Genomic DNA, 15,800 nt, shown 5'->3' on the forward strand with positions numbered 1-15,800 from the left:
CCTCGAGGAACGCGATCGGCGCTCAACCGAGATAATCCGGTCGAGCAAGCCTCCTAGATTTCCTTCTACCCAACTCACCCATAAATAATGAGAATACAAACTTCATTTATTAACATCAAGAGGGTTCATGAACAACACGAATTCCATCACCATTAGTCACTTTATTTATAAAGTCTCAAAATACACACACTTTCATAGTTTGAAGTGGAAGATGTAATACACATTAGGCAAAAGGGACATTAGTACATGTCGAATAGCACTAGTATGAAAACCAAAACATCTATTCAAGCACTTGGAAATACTACATGAATATGATGAATCATGGTAACAATCATAGGGCTTAGATAGCCATAAAAGTCAAAATAGATTTATTAAGAACTTCCAATAACACTTATAAATTTCAAATCGGGAATCCTCTACAACTACCTTTACACAGAGCGGGCTTGACACCTCACCCCAATGTATGCGTGTGGAGGTGCATCACAATACAAGAAACTCTACAAAAAGCGGCCCTGCCGCATCACCTGTTACATCTCGCGTTTTCGTACGTTGAAGTTTCGTCTTTAGTTACTCGACGTAGACTCGGGGATGAAATTATTTTTGAGGTTATAAGCATTTATGCTACTTATAACAGGCGACAAGTAAAGTGCCGTAAAGGTTAAAGGGTAAACGAATCAAAGAAGATGGGTTTCGTTGAAGATTGTCGATTTGGGATAAAATACGGTCCGAGCTGTAATACCCGGTATTTATGGACTAGTGCCATACAAGGTACTACATGACCATGATAGTAAGGTGTATAAGATATGTTAAAAAGTGAGTAGTATTTTAAGTAAGTTGAGGTAATTCTTAATTATTGGGTAATGGGAGATTGCCTAGTTAATTAAGAAATTATTGGGTAATTAATTAAAGCGTTGGATAAGATTTACCCCCCCCCCAAACGTGGCAACCATCCCTTTTCCATTTAATGACTATTAATAAAGGTTGAAAGGTGTCACACTTTAAGAAAGAAATGTGACACCAAGCTTGAAATGTGGGGCCTACCTAAAAGTTAAGGATAACATTTATAGTTCAAAAATATTTTCTAATCTCTTAAGAAAGAGTTTCAACCAAGCTTTCCTTACATAGTAACGTTATTTCTAAGAGTTTCAACCAAGCTTTCCTTACATAGTAATGTTATTTCTAATAGCTTCACCCAAGCTTTTCTTACATAGTAACGTTATTTCTCATCTCTTAAGAAAGAGTTTTAGCAAAGATGATTTTGCAATAACAACGTTATTGCTTCGAGCATTTCATACGAATTATTCCTTATTTCGATCTCGCTATTACGTGTTTCGTCGCGATTGGCGTGTGTTAGAAGGATTTTCAAGAGGATCGGCTTAGGTATGTTAAGGCTATCCCTTCTTTCCTTTTGGCATGATCTATACGATACAAACGAAACGAGCAAATGCACAACTTCCATAAATTACTCTATTCATAGAAATGCTAGAGATGCTTATGTTCTTGATTCCCCATATGTCTTATTATTCTATCTCCTGTTCATGGGTCTCAGAAAATACGTAAGTTCATAAAATTTATTTCATAATATTAATCAGAGGCATAATGGTCTTATGACAATTCAGAGTGATTTTATTGATGTATTTCTTATGCATTGCATTCATGTACATTGACCCATGACCAGATGGCGTTATATACGCGTATATATGTATATGGAATATGGGAAAAAGTTACGGCGTTATATACGCACCACCACCTAATCAGCTGGTGTATGTAAATGTTGATGATTTTGCCCACAGTGGCCGAGATGATATGATGGGATGCCCTCAAAGGCTTGATAATGTTATGTACACCTATACCTATGCATGACACGACATTTATATGCACGTGCATGACATTATAAATGCTTCAGGATTTACATAGTGATTTAGACTTACAGGTGGAATTCCTTATTCTATGTTTCATCTATGTCTTTTATGTACTGATTTTCATGCCTTACATACTCAGTACACTATTCGTTTTGATGCCCTATTTCTCGGGGCCTGTATTTCATGCCCGTAGGTGCAGGTAGACAAGCTGACGGTCCCCCTCCTTAGGATCCTTGATCAGCGAGAGTTGGTGTGCTCCATTTTATCGTGGTATGATATGTTTGTATACATATATAGGTATGACGGGGCCCAGTCCCATCCTTGTATAGTTGTATATTCTAATAGAGGTTTATAGACAGTTATGTGTAGTTAGATAGTATGTGGCCTTGTCGGCTTCCAGTTTTGGGGTATATAGTTGTCTATAGCAGCCTTGCCAGCTCGCCCCACTGTATTCTGCATGTATATGTATATATGTATTTTGGACAGGTTTCCCTCACGTATGTTATTCATGTTTATATCTTAGACGCATGCTTAAGGGTATTCGACAAGTAGGACTCGTGCACCCGTCGCAGACCATCGGTTTGGGTCGTGATATCACCCCAATGTATACGGGTGGAGGTGTATTCACAATACCACAACTATACATAAAGCGGTCACGCCGCCTGACCCCAACATATGCGGGTGGAGGTGTAATCACAATATCACAACTCTACACAAAACGGCTCCGCCGCCCCCCAACGTATATGGGTGGAGGTGTAACCACCATGCCACAGCTCGAGTTCCCAAAATGATAATAATATGTACAAAAGAATTCCCTTCTAACCAACTGTTTGGCACCTTTGGCCTTAGCAAGTGTAAATTCATAAAGTTTCATCATATGAGAAATAAGTGTTTAATCACATTGATTTCATACAAGATCTTCTTCCCAAAGGGTATAACATGATTAAGTCAAAAATAGAGAATCATTAACACACAAGGGTTCTAACACGTTATGCCAATCGGGCATTAATTCTACTAGTTTGAATACTCCACATCAATAGCGTTCTATGTCCGAAATTTAAACGATGGAGTTTTGTAAGAACAGAGGAATTCCAATACCAGAAAAAAGAGTTTAGCCTTCATACCTCGCTTTGAGACTTCCTTAATTCACTACACAGTTCCGAAAATCCTAGCAACTTTGATCTATTTAGAGAGATAGAAAAATTGAACACAAATTAGGAAGATATTCATGGTTTCAGCTCATTGGAGCATTTTATCAAACACTAGGTGCGCAAATTTGATTACAAGGTTCTTCCACAAGATTTCCTTCACTCCACAATTAATTCAACACCAATAGTTTACTCATACTAGTTCAATTACCTCCCCACCATCCTCATAGCTACATGCATGCATAAATAACAACTCTCATACCCAAAAATCATACTCCCAATTACCCATCTTCTACCCAAACTCAAAATTGAAGACTAGGGTTAGAACCTTACCTCTTGGATGAAGACCTTGTGAGTTTTTCTTGTGAATTCTCCAAGTTTTGAACAAGGATTGATGTAAAATTAGCCTAGGGTTTCCCCTCTCTTTAGAACACTCTCAATTCTCTCTAAAATATCAGTTTTTTGCTTCAAAAGAGTCCCTTTACTTCAATATATTAAAATAGGGTCGGGTCAAAAATTAGAAAAAAAAGAAGCCCCGATGCAGATCTGCGGTCGCATATGCGACCGCATAATGCTTCTGCTGTCCGCAAAATGGACCGCACAATGGCCCTCTGGAACTGGGCAATTCTGCCCCACTCTGCAACCAGTCTGCGGTCCGCAGACCTATTCTGCAGTCGCATAATGCACCACAGAACCTTCCTCCGAAAAAAATTCATGCTGGATCTGTGATGGGTTATGCGGCCCGCAAAATGATTATGCGGCCGCATAATGGACCTCTAAATGGTGCGAAAATTTGCCCAGATTTCTGCCTGAGTCTGCGGTCCGCAGACCAGTTCTGCGACCACAAAGTGGACCGCAGAAATGCCCTACACTTCCAAAAAGTTTCTTCAACTCCCCAACGCATTATTCAACCCAAAAAGTCCGAACCGCGGACTCGTCAACATATAAGTCTACTTCGGCACCACGAAACCTTGGGTTTTAAGTAACCGTTTACGGGGCCTTACATCCTCTCCCACTTAGGATCATTCGTCCTTGAATGAGGGTTAAAATTCACCATTAGCACCCAATGTGACTCAGCTGATATAACACGCACCAACAATTTCAATTTTTGACTAACTCCCCAAATTTCCAAAATTTTTGCCAGAGTTTTCCCTGTAACTGGGCCTATCCATCTGTCAGAGAATGCCAGAAACCAATCCTAACAACATATACATGAACCAATGACGTAACATAACATAAAAACAACGGCAACCGTGGCCTCACGAGCAATATATCACAAAAAGGGAACACCCTTAAAATCAACTATACAAATGATACATAATTCATAGAAGGTAAACTCTTAACACTTTCATAGAACACAACTTTATAAATACATGATTATTCAAACAAATAAGGGTATTTCTTGTTCATTTCTTCCTCGGCCTCCCAGGTGGCTTCTTCAGCCTGTCAGTTCTGCCACAACACTTTCACAGAGGCAATTTCTTTGTTTCTCAGATTACAAACTTGCTTATCAAGAATGACAACTGGAATTTCTTCATAAGTCAATTCTTCATTAACCTCAATAGTCTCAACGGGAACAATAAGCAACGGATCTCCAACCACTTTCTTTAACATGGATACATAAAACACCGGGTGCACTAAAGACATCTCTAGAGGTAGTTCAAGCTTGTAAGCCACTCGACCAATCCTCTGAATGATTCTGTACGGTCTGACGTACCTCGCGCTCAATTTTCCTTTCTTACAAAATAACATTATACCCTTCATAGGGGAAACCTTTAAGAATACCCAATCATCTTCTTTGAACTCCAAATCCCTACGATGAACATCTGAATAGGACTTCTGATGACTCTGAGCAGTTTTCAACCGTTCTATAATGATCTTAACCTTCTCCATAGCCTGATGCATGAGGTCCGGTCCTATCAATCCTACTTCCCCAATCTCAAATGACCCAATGGGAGATCTACATCTCCTACCATATAAAGCCTCGAACGGTGCCATTTGGATACTAGCATGATAATTGTTCTTGTAGGCGAATTTTATGAGCGGCAAATGATCATCCCAGCTACCCTTGAAGTCAAGAACACAAGCGCACAACATATCCTTGAGCGTCTGAATAGTCCGCTTTGCCTGCCCATCAGTCTGCGGGTGAAAGGCTATACTAAGATTCACCTGAGTACCTAAACTTTGCTGAAACTTCTTCCAAAAATTAGCCGTGAACTGTGCCCCTCGATTTGAGATAATAGAAACTGGAGTTCCATGCAACCTACCTATTTCCTTGATATACAACTGAGCATACTGTTCTGCTGTGTCGGTAGCCTTAACAAGTAAGAAGTATGCTGATTTCATGAGTCGTTCCACAATTATCCAAATCAAGTCGAACTTGCGAGAAGTGTGAGCTAGTCCTACCACAAGGTCCATATTGATCATCTCCCATTTCCACATCAGAATTTTTATGTTCCGTGCCAACCCACCCAGCCTTCACTTGCTGACAATTTGGACATCTTGCCACAAAGTCTGATACATTCCTCTCCATATCATTCCACAAGTAGACTTCCTTAAGATCATGGTACATCTTTTTAGAACTCGGGTGCACGGAATACCTAGAAGTGTGAGCCTCGGTCATGATTATTTCTCGTAGACCATCCACCTTTGGAACACATAGCCGCCCTTGGTACCTTAGTATACCATAATCCACGCCAAGAGAAAAGGCCACAGTCTTATGTTTATGAATCCCTTCCTTCAATTGTACCAACAATGGATCGTTGTATTATTTTTCCTTGACTTCCACAACAAACGATGATTCAGTCCTATTTTGCACAATCACTCCTCCTTCACTAGAATCCGCAAGATGAACTCCCAAACTAGCAAACCGATGAACTTCCTTGGCCAATGGCCTTTGATATGCCTCCAAGTGAGCCAAACTACCCATAGATTTCTGGCTAAGAGCATGCGCCACATCATTAGCCTTCCCTGGATGATATAGGATACCGATGTCATAATCCTTGAGTAGCTCAAGTCATCTTCTCTTCCTCAGATTCAATTCCTTCTGTTTGAAAATATATTGAAGACTCTTATGGTCCGTGAATATATCCGCATGGACCCCGTACAAATAATGACGCCAAATCTTCAACGCAAAGACCACCACTGCAAGCTCTAAGTCATGTGTTGGATAGTTCTTTTCAGATTCTTGAGTTGCCTAGAAGCATAGACTATCACCTTGCCATATTGCATTAATACACATGCAAGTCCGATTCTTGAAGCATCACAATATACCATAAACCCATCTGTACCCTCTAGTAGGGTCAATACCGGTGCTGTAGTCAATCTTGATTTTAACTCTTGGAAGCTCCTTTCACAGGCATCTGACCATTAGAACTTAATCGCTTTCTGCGTAAATTTAGTCAATGGAGAGGCAAGAGTAGAGAACCCCTCCACAAAATTCCTGTAATATCCAGCTAAGCCCAAGAAACCGCGAATCTCTATTGGAGTTTTAGGTCTAGGCCAATTATTTGTCATGACCCAAACCGATGGGCCGCGATGGGTGCCCGAGTCCTACCTGTTGAACAACCTTAAGCATGCATTTAAGATATAAACATGAATAACATATGCGAGGGAAACCTATCCAAAAGACATATGTACATATACATGCGGAAATACAGTGGGGCAAGCCGGCAAGGCTACTTACTATCCAACTATACATAACTATCTACAGACCTCTAATAGAAATACAACTATACATAGATGGGACTGAGCCACGTCATACCCATATATCTATATACAAGCATATCGTACCAAAATCAAAAGCAGCTCTGGATCAAGTGGAGCACGCCAACTCTCGCTGATCAAGGATCCTAAGAAGGGGGACCGTCGACTTGCCTACCTGCACCTGCGGGCATGAAATGCAGGCCCCGAGAAATAGGGCGTTAGTACGAATAATGTACTGAGTATGTAAGGCATGAAAATCAGTACATAAAAGACATAGACGAAACATGAAATAAAGAAATCCACCTGTAAGTTTGAATAACTTTGTAAATCCTGAAATATTTATAATATCATGCACGTGCGTATAAATATCGTGTCATACATAGGTATAGGTGTACATAACATCATCAAGCCTCTGAGGGCATCCCATCATATCATCTCGGCCACTGTGGGCAAAATCATCAACATTTACATATACCAGTTGATCAGGTGGTGGTGCGTATATAACGCCGTAACCTTTTTCCATATCTCATATATATATATATATATATATATATATATATATATATATATATATAACGCCATCTGGTCATGGGTCAATGTACATGTATAAATGCATGAAATTCATAAGAAATACGTTAATAAGATTTCTCGGAATGTCATAAAAATAATATGCCTGTCGAATAAACTTTATCAAATATGAATTTTTCTAAGACCCGTGAACAGAAGATATAATAATAATTCACATAGGGAATCAAGTATATAGACACCACTAGTATTTCTATGAATAGAGTCATTTATGGAAGTTGTGCATTTGCTCGTTTTGTTCGTGTCGTATGGATCATGCCAAAAAGGGATAGCCTTAACATACATGGAGTAGGAAAAAATCCGAATGATATTCTTGCTCGAATTCTCGTTGAAGCAGTAATGTTACGTTATAATTAAGGAGGATGACTCCTCTGTACAGTTAGTATCACCAAAACTTTTACAGAAAATTAAGTAGAAGAGTACTACTCCTTTTTACAGTATGGCTTACAAAAAGATAAAATGCAATGATTTGATTATCTAGGTTTGGACAATCCTGTGGTGTGGATTCTGATTGTAGTGTTCTTTTGTAGGATTTTGTAAGGATTCACATTGCTAAATATTTTTGTGGGAATTGTAGGAAATTGGAACGAATTTTGTAAGAAGTCATATACTAATTTTGCAAGAGCTTCACGTCAAATTTGTTTTGAAAATGTTAGAATGGGAAATGTGGGTTTTTTGTTCAAAATTCTAGATTAAGTTGTCTTGATATCATTATACTATGTTGCCACCTAATCTAATGTGACCATGAGTCATTTATTTGTTAGTGGCTTGCTGCCACATGGGGTGGGGTAGTTTTTTTTTAAATCTTTATCCACTTATTAGGTAATTAGGTAATGTCCCGTTACCCGGTAATTAACCAATTACCCACATAATTAGAGATTGTGGTATTGTAAATATTGTAAAATAAATTAATTGATAACATTTATGGGTTGAGAGTAAAGTGTTGGGCATGCATGTGATAATGGAAGTTATGAGGTGAATCATTGGTGTGGAAGGTGGTTATAAGGTGAAGAAATTCCATTGAAGGAGGTTTTAGAAAGATATGCACATTAGATGTTTGATAAAAGTCTAAATGACTTAAAGTATAGAAATCTTACTAATATTGGTGCAGCTGTATTGCATTGTTATAGATTGAAGTTGTTTAGTGTGGTGGACCATCGTAGTATTATTAAGAGGCGAATTTCATGTATGAAGGCTAAACTTTTTTTTTGGTATTGGAATTCCCGTGTTATTACAAAACTCCATCGTGTAAAGATCGGATATGGAATGCTATTGATGTGGAGTATTCAAACTAGTAGAATTGATGCCCGATTGGCATAACGTGTTAGAACCCTCGTGTGTTAATGATTCTCTATTTTTGAATCAATGTGATTAAACACTTATTTCTCATATGATGAAACTTTATGAATTTACACTTGCTAAGGCCAAAGGTGGCAAATAGTTGATTAAAAGGGAACTCTTTTGTATATATTATTATCATTTTGGGAACACAATTTGTGGCATTGTGGTTACACCTCCACCCGCATATGTTGGGGTAAGGCGGCGGGGCCGCTTTGTGTAGAGCTACGGTATTGTGATTACACCTCCACCCGCATACATTGGGGTGAGGCGGTGGGGCCGCTTTGTGTAGAGCTGTGGTATTGTGATTACACCTCCACCCGCATACATTGGGGTGAGGCGACAGGGCCGCTTTGTGTATAGTTGTGGTATTGTGAATAAACCTCTACCCACATGTATTGGGGTGAGGCGACGGGGCCTCTTTTTATAGAGTTCTGGTATTGTGATTGCACCTCCACCCGCATACATTGGGGTGAGACGGCAAGGCCGCTCTGTGTAAAGGTAGCTGTAGAGGATTCGTAGCTTGAAATTTATAAGTGTTATTGGAAGTTCTTAATAAATCTGTTTTGACTTTTATGGCTACATAAGCCCTATGACTATTACCATGATTCATCATATTCATGTTGTATTTCAAAGTTCTTGGATAGGTGTTTTGGTTTTCATACTAGTACTATTCGACATGTACTAACGTCCTTTTTGCCAGGGGCACTGCATCTTTAATGGATGCAGGTAGTTCCACAACGGGAGGCATTGACCAGTAATAGCAGTACACCTTTTCCCAGCAGACTTGGTGAGCCCCACTTCATTCCGGGGTTGTGCATCTTTTATTCTGTGTGTATTATGTTTTGAGGTATAGCCGGAGCCTTGTTGACGACACCATCATTGTACTCTTTTATATCTATTAGATTCTCCGTAGACATAGTGTGGGTTGTGTATTAGTGTGGGAAAGTTAAACTAAAGATATCGTAGTTGCATCTCATGTTTCCACTGTAAAACTATGTTTGTGAAATATATTGTTTTGGAGACTTATAAATGAAGTCACTAATGGTGATGGAACTGGTGTTGTTCATGAACCATCATGGTATTAATTAATGAAGTTTATATTCTCTTTATTTATGGGTGAGTTGGGTAGAAGGAAATCCAGCAGGCTTGCTCGGCCGAGTTACCTCGGTTGAGCGCCGGTCGCGCTCTCCGAAGTCGGGGCATGACAAACTTAGTATCAGAGCCTAAGGTTTTAAAGTATCCTAGGATGTCTCGGAGCCGTATCTAGTAGAGTTCTTCTTATCAGTGTGGTATCGACCACATCTATAATGAGGAGGCTACTTGGGTACTTAGGAGTAATACCCTTCTTTGATGTTCTCGATCGTGCGATAAAGTTGATTGTAAGATTATTCCTCCCTTAACTCATGCTTTACTCTAACTTACAGTACATGGCGCCTAGGAGGAAGGCAAGAACTGGCCAAGGAGCCAATGTTGCCCCAGGAGTGGCAGTTGATTCGATATTTGATGATGCGGGTGAGCACCAGAGGGGTGAGGATATTCCCCCAATTACTACTACGCCTGAATCTACTATTCCTGCTTAGACTGCACCAGTTCCTACACCTACTGAGGGTGCAACGGTCCCTCCAACTGATATTCCAGTTCCACCTCCAGTTCCAGCTTCTGGTCCCACTATTTCTGATGGGGATCTTAGGGGACCCATACAGATGTTGGCTCAGATAGTGGCCTCCCAGGCCCAGAGATCAAATGTTGCACCTACTTCTTCTAGTCAGCCAGGGGATTCCGCGAGTTCCAGGGTGAACAGGTTTCTCCAGTTGGATCCTCCAGTGTTCACAGGTACTGATCCTGAGGAGGACCCCCCCAGACTTTATTGATGAGATTCACAAGACTCTCCGAGTTATGCATGTTACTGAGACGGAGGGAGTGGAGTTGGCCTCCTACCGCCTGAAAGGGGTGGCCTATTCTTGGTTTGAGATGTGGGAGGAGTCCCATGAGGAGGGGAGCCCTCCGGCGAGGTGGAGTGAGTTCACCAATGCTTTTATGGACCATTTATTACCTACCGAGACTAAGGCGGCCCGAGCCGCTGAGTTTGAGAGCCTAAAACAGGGTAGCATGAATGTGTGGAAGTACGATATGGAATTTGCGTGCCTGACCAAGTATGCTATTCACATGTTGCCTACTGTGGAAGCTATAGTGCACCGGTTTGTGCAGGGCCTTAGCCCCATGGTTATTAATGAGGCTGCTATGGCTGCCTTGAATTCTGATATGAACTATGGGAAGATGGTGGCATTTTCTCAAGCTACAGAGGATCGTAAACTGAAAAATAGAAGTGAGTGTGAGGGTAGCAGCAAGTCCCGGACTGCGGGCAACTTGGGTGGTTCTTCTGGTGGTGGTAGGTCAGTATTTAGGGGAGGGTTATCAGGGCCATCTCAGTCATTCACTTAGTCTTCAATGAGTGCACCACCATCCGAGCCCAGTTAAGGCAACAAGGGACCCCACCAGCAGGGTCGGCCCGTAGGGAGATTCCAGCAGCAGTGGAGGTCCCCATGTCCTAAGTGTGGGAGGATGAACATTGACGTCTGCTTCATGGACCTACCTATATGCTATGGGTGCGGTGTGAGGGGTCACATTCAAAGGGATTGAGAGGGGCGGTGCAACCAGCTAGCTCTGTAGCTACTACATCCACAACACCTCCTCCAGCTCGAGGCACCCCATCACCCATAGGGCATGGTGCAACCAGGGGTGGTGCACAGTGTTCGGGAGGACCCAGCAGATTTTATGCTATGTGGAGGCGTCGGGATTCAAAGGCTTCTCCAGATGTTGTCACAGGTATATTGACTGTCCAGTCCCATGATGTATATGCTCTTATTGATCCCGGTTCCACTTTGTCATATGTCACTCTTTATGTTGCTATAGAATTTGGGATAGAACCGGAATAACTTCATGAGCCGTTCTCTGTATCTATTCTGGTTGGTGAGTCTATTGTGGCCGCACGGGTTTATAGGGATTGTGTTGTCACGGTGCATGGTCGGGATACCTTGGCCGATCTCCTAGAATTTGGGACAGTTGATTTTGATGTAATAATGGGGATGGACTGGCTTTATTTATGTTTTGCTAAGCTTGATTGTCGAACCAGGACTGTTAGTTTTGAATTTCCAAATGAGTCAGTGATTGAATGGAAGGGGGAGGATGTGGTGCCGAAGGGTAGGTTTATTTCCTACCTTAAGGCCATGAAGATGATTAACAAGGGGTGTATCTACCATTTGGTCCGGGTTACGGACACCGATTCTGAGGCACTTACACTTGGGTCCGTACCTGTTGTGAATGAATTTTCGGAGGTCTTTTCGGATGAGCTCCCTGGGATCCCACCAGATAGGGAGATTGACTTCGGGATTGATGTGATTCTAGGGACGTAGCCTATATCTATTCCACCCTATAGAATGACACCGACAGAATTGAAGGAACTAAAGGAACAATTGAAGGACTTGCTCGAGAAGGGTTTCATCCGGCCGAGTGTGTCACCTTGGGGCACACCGGTTCTCTTTGTTTGATCAATTGCAGGGGGCTAAGTATTTCTCCATGATTGGTTTAAGATCTGGGTATCGCCAATTGAAGATCAAGGAGCAGGACATTCCGAGAACAGTTTTTAGGACCAGGCATAGGCACTTTGAATTTCTGGTAATGTCTTTTGGGCTAACAAATGCCCCGACAGCTTTCATGGATCTTATGAATCGAGTCTTCAAGCCTTTCCTTGACTCATTCGTGATAGTGTTTATTGATGATATTATGATATATTCATGAAGTTGGGAGGACCATGCCGATCACCTCATAGTAGTTCTACGGACTCTACATCAACACAAGTTGTATGCGAAGTTTTCGAAATGTGAATTTTTGCTTGAATCTGTTATATTCTTGGGGCATGTCGTCTCCAGAGAAGGAATTAAGGTTGATCCTCAGAAGATTTCAACGGTGAAGAATTGTCCTAATCCTACTACCCCGACTGCGATTCACAATTTCTTGGGCTTAGCTGGATATTACAGGAAGTTTGTCTAGGGTTTCTCTACTCTTGCCTCTCCGTTGACTAAATTAACGTAGAAGGCGGTTAAGTTACAATGGTCAGATGCTTGTGAAAGAAGCTTCTAGGAGTTGAAATCAAGATTGACTACGGCACCGATGTTGAACCTACCAGAGGGTACAGATGGGTTTGTGGTATACTGTGATGCTTCAAGAATCAGACTTGGATGTGTATTAATGCAACATGGAAAGGTTATAACTTATGCTTCTAGGCAACTAAATAATCATGAAAAGAACTATCCAACACACGACTTAGAGCTTGCAGCGGTGGTCTTTGCGTTGAAAATTTGGTGTCATTATTTGTATGGGGTCCATGTGGATGTATTCATAGACCATAAGAGCCTTCAATATATTTTCAAACAGAAGGAATTCACTCTGAGGAAGATAAGATGGCTGGAGTTACTCAAGGATTACGACATCGATATTCTATATCATCCGGGGGAGGCTAATGTTGTAGCGAATGCTCTTAGTCGGAAATCTATGGGTAGTTTGGCCCACTTGGAGGCATATCAAAGGCCGTTGGCCAAGGAGGTTCATCGGTTGGCTAGTTTGGGAGTTCGTCTTGCAGATTCCAGTGAAGGAGGAGTGATTGTGTAAAATAGAGCTGAATCGTCGCTTGTGGTGGAAGTCAAGGAGAAGAAATACAATGATCCATTGTTGGTACAATTGAAGAAGGGGATTAATAAACATAGAATACCATTAACGCCAATTGTTCAAATGATACAAAATTCATAAAAAGTAAGTCTTATAATTTTTTTCTAGATCACAACTTTATAAATGCATGATCATTCAAACAAATAAGGATACTTTTTCATCATTTCTTCCTCAGCCTCCCAAGTAGCCTCTTCAACCTGTTGGTTTTGCCACAACACTTTCACGGAGGCAATTTCTTTATTTCTCAATTTTCGGACTTGTCGATCAATAATAGAAACTGGAATCTCTTCGTAAGTCAATTTCTCATTTACCTCAATAGTCTCAACCGGAACAATGAGTATCAGATCTCCAACTACTTTCTTCAACATAGACACATGAAACACCAGTGTACTAATGACATCTCAGGTGATAGTTCAAGCTTGTATGCCACCTCACCGATCCTCTAAATGATTTTGTACGGTCCGACATACCTCGGACTCAATTTCCCTTTTTTACCAAATCTCATTACACCCTTCATGGGGGAAACTTTCAAGAATACCCAATCATCTTCTTGGAACTCCAAATCTCTATGACGAACATCCGAATAGGATTTCTAACGATTCTGAGCAGTCTTCAACCGCTCCTTAATGATTTTAACTTTTTCCATAGCCTGATGCACAAGGTCTGGCCCTATCAAATCTGCTTCCCCAATTTCGAACCACCCAATGGGAGATCTACATCTCCTACCATATAAAGCCTCGAACGGTGCCATTTGAGTGGTAGCATGATAGCTATTGTTATATGCAAATTCTATGAGTGGTAAATGATCATCCCAGCTACATTTGAAGTCTATAACACAAGTGCGCAACATATCCTCAAGCGTCTGAATAGTCCGCTCTGCCTGCCCGTCAGTCTGCGGGTGAAAGGCTGTACTAAGATTCACCTGAGTACCCAAACATTGCTGAAATTTATTCCAAAAATTAGCAGTGAATTGTGCTCCCCGATCAGAAATGATGGAAACTGGGATGCTATGCAACCTGCCTATTTCTTTGATATACAACTGAGCATACTGCTCCACTGTGTCGGTAGACTTAACCGGCAAAAAGTGTGCTGATTTCGTGAGTTGATCCACAATCACCCTAATTGAGTCAAACTTGCGCGGAGTGCGCGGTAATCCTGCTACAAAGTCCATATTAATCATTTTCCACTTCCACATTAGAATTTCTATGTTCTGTGCCAACCCACCGGGCCTTTGGTGTTCGACCTTCACTTGTTGACAATTTGGACATCTTGCCACAAAATCCGCCACATTCCTCTTCATATCATTCCACCAATAGACTTCCTTAAGATCATGATACATTTTTGTAGAACCTGGGTGCACGGAATACCTAGAAGTGTGAGCTTCAGTCATAATTCTTTCCCGGAGACCATCCACATCAGGAACACAGAGTCGCCCTTGGTACCTTAGTGTACCATCATCCATGCCAAGAGAAAAGGCCATGGTCTTATGTTTATGAATCCCCTCTTTCAACTGCACCAACAATGGATCGTTGTATTGCTTCTCTTTGACTTCCACAACAAGCGATGATTCAGCCCTATTTTGCACAATTACCCCTCCTTCACTAGAGTCCGCAAGATGAACTCCCAAACTAGCCAATCGGTGAACTTCCTTGGCTAATGGCCTCTGATATGCCTCCAAGTGAGACAAACTACTCATATATTTCCGGCTAAGAGCATCAGCCATAACATTGGCCTTTCCCGGATGATATAGAATATCAATGTCGTAGTCCTTGAGTAACTCAAGCCATCTTCTCTGCCTCAGATTCAATTCCTTCTGCTTGAAAATATATTGAAGGCTCTTATGGTCTGTGAATATATCAACATGGACCCAATATAAATAACGACGCCAAATTTTCAATGAAAATACCACTGCCACAAGTTCTAAATCATGTGTTGGATAGTTCTTCTCATGATTCTTTAGTTGCCTAGAAGCATAAGCTATCACCTTCTCATGTTGCATTAATATACACCCAAGCCCGATTCTTGAAGCATCACAATATACCACAAATCCATCTATACCCTCTGGTAGAGTCAACACCGGCACCGTAGTCAATCTTGCTTTCAATTCCTAGAAACTTTTTTCACAAGCATCTGACCATTGGAACTTAATTGTCTTCTGCGTCAATTTAGTCAATGGAGAGGCCTAGAGTAGAAAACCCCTCCACAAACTTTCTGTAATATCCAGCTAAGCCTAAGAAACTGCGAATATCTATTAGAGTTGTAGGCCTCGGCCAATTCTTCACAGCTGCAATTTTTTGAGGATCAACCTTAATCCCCTCACTAGAGACAACATGACCCAAGAATGTGATAGACTCGAGCCAAAATTCACATTTCGAAAATTTCGCATACAACTGGTGTTGATACAGAGTCTGCAACACTGCCCTGAGGTGGCTGA

General features: G+C 41.2%; 2 protein-coding genes across 2 annotated transcripts; both read left to right on the forward strand.

The window, feature by feature from the left end:
• Window positions 1–10,612: 10,612 nt before the first annotated feature.
• On the forward strand, window positions 10,613–11,083 carry LOC138902790 (uncharacterized). The gene has a single exon (XM_070190689.1). The coding sequence runs from the start codon at window positions 10,613–10,615 to the stop codon at window positions 11,081–11,083; it is 471 nt and encodes a 156-aa protein (XP_070046790.1).
• A 282-nt stretch (window positions 11,084–11,365) lies between these two features.
• LOC138902791 (uncharacterized mitochondrial protein AtMg00860-like) lies at window positions 11,366–12,691 on the forward strand. Its single transcript, XM_070190690.1, has 3 exons — window positions 11,366–11,467; window positions 12,200–12,294; window positions 12,442–12,691. Exons 1-3 carry the CDS (start codon window positions 11,366–11,368, stop codon window positions 12,689–12,691), a joined length of 447 nt encoding a protein of 148 aa, XP_070046791.1.
• Window positions 12,692–15,800: the final 3,109 nt, after the last annotated feature.

The sequence above is a fragment of the Nicotiana tomentosiformis genome, chromosome 12, assembly GCF_000390325.3.
Source record: "Nicotiana tomentosiformis chromosome 12, ASM39032v3, whole genome shotgun sequence".
NCBI classification, from domain to species: domain Eukaryota; kingdom Viridiplantae; phylum Streptophyta; class Magnoliopsida; order Solanales; family Solanaceae; genus Nicotiana; species Nicotiana tomentosiformis.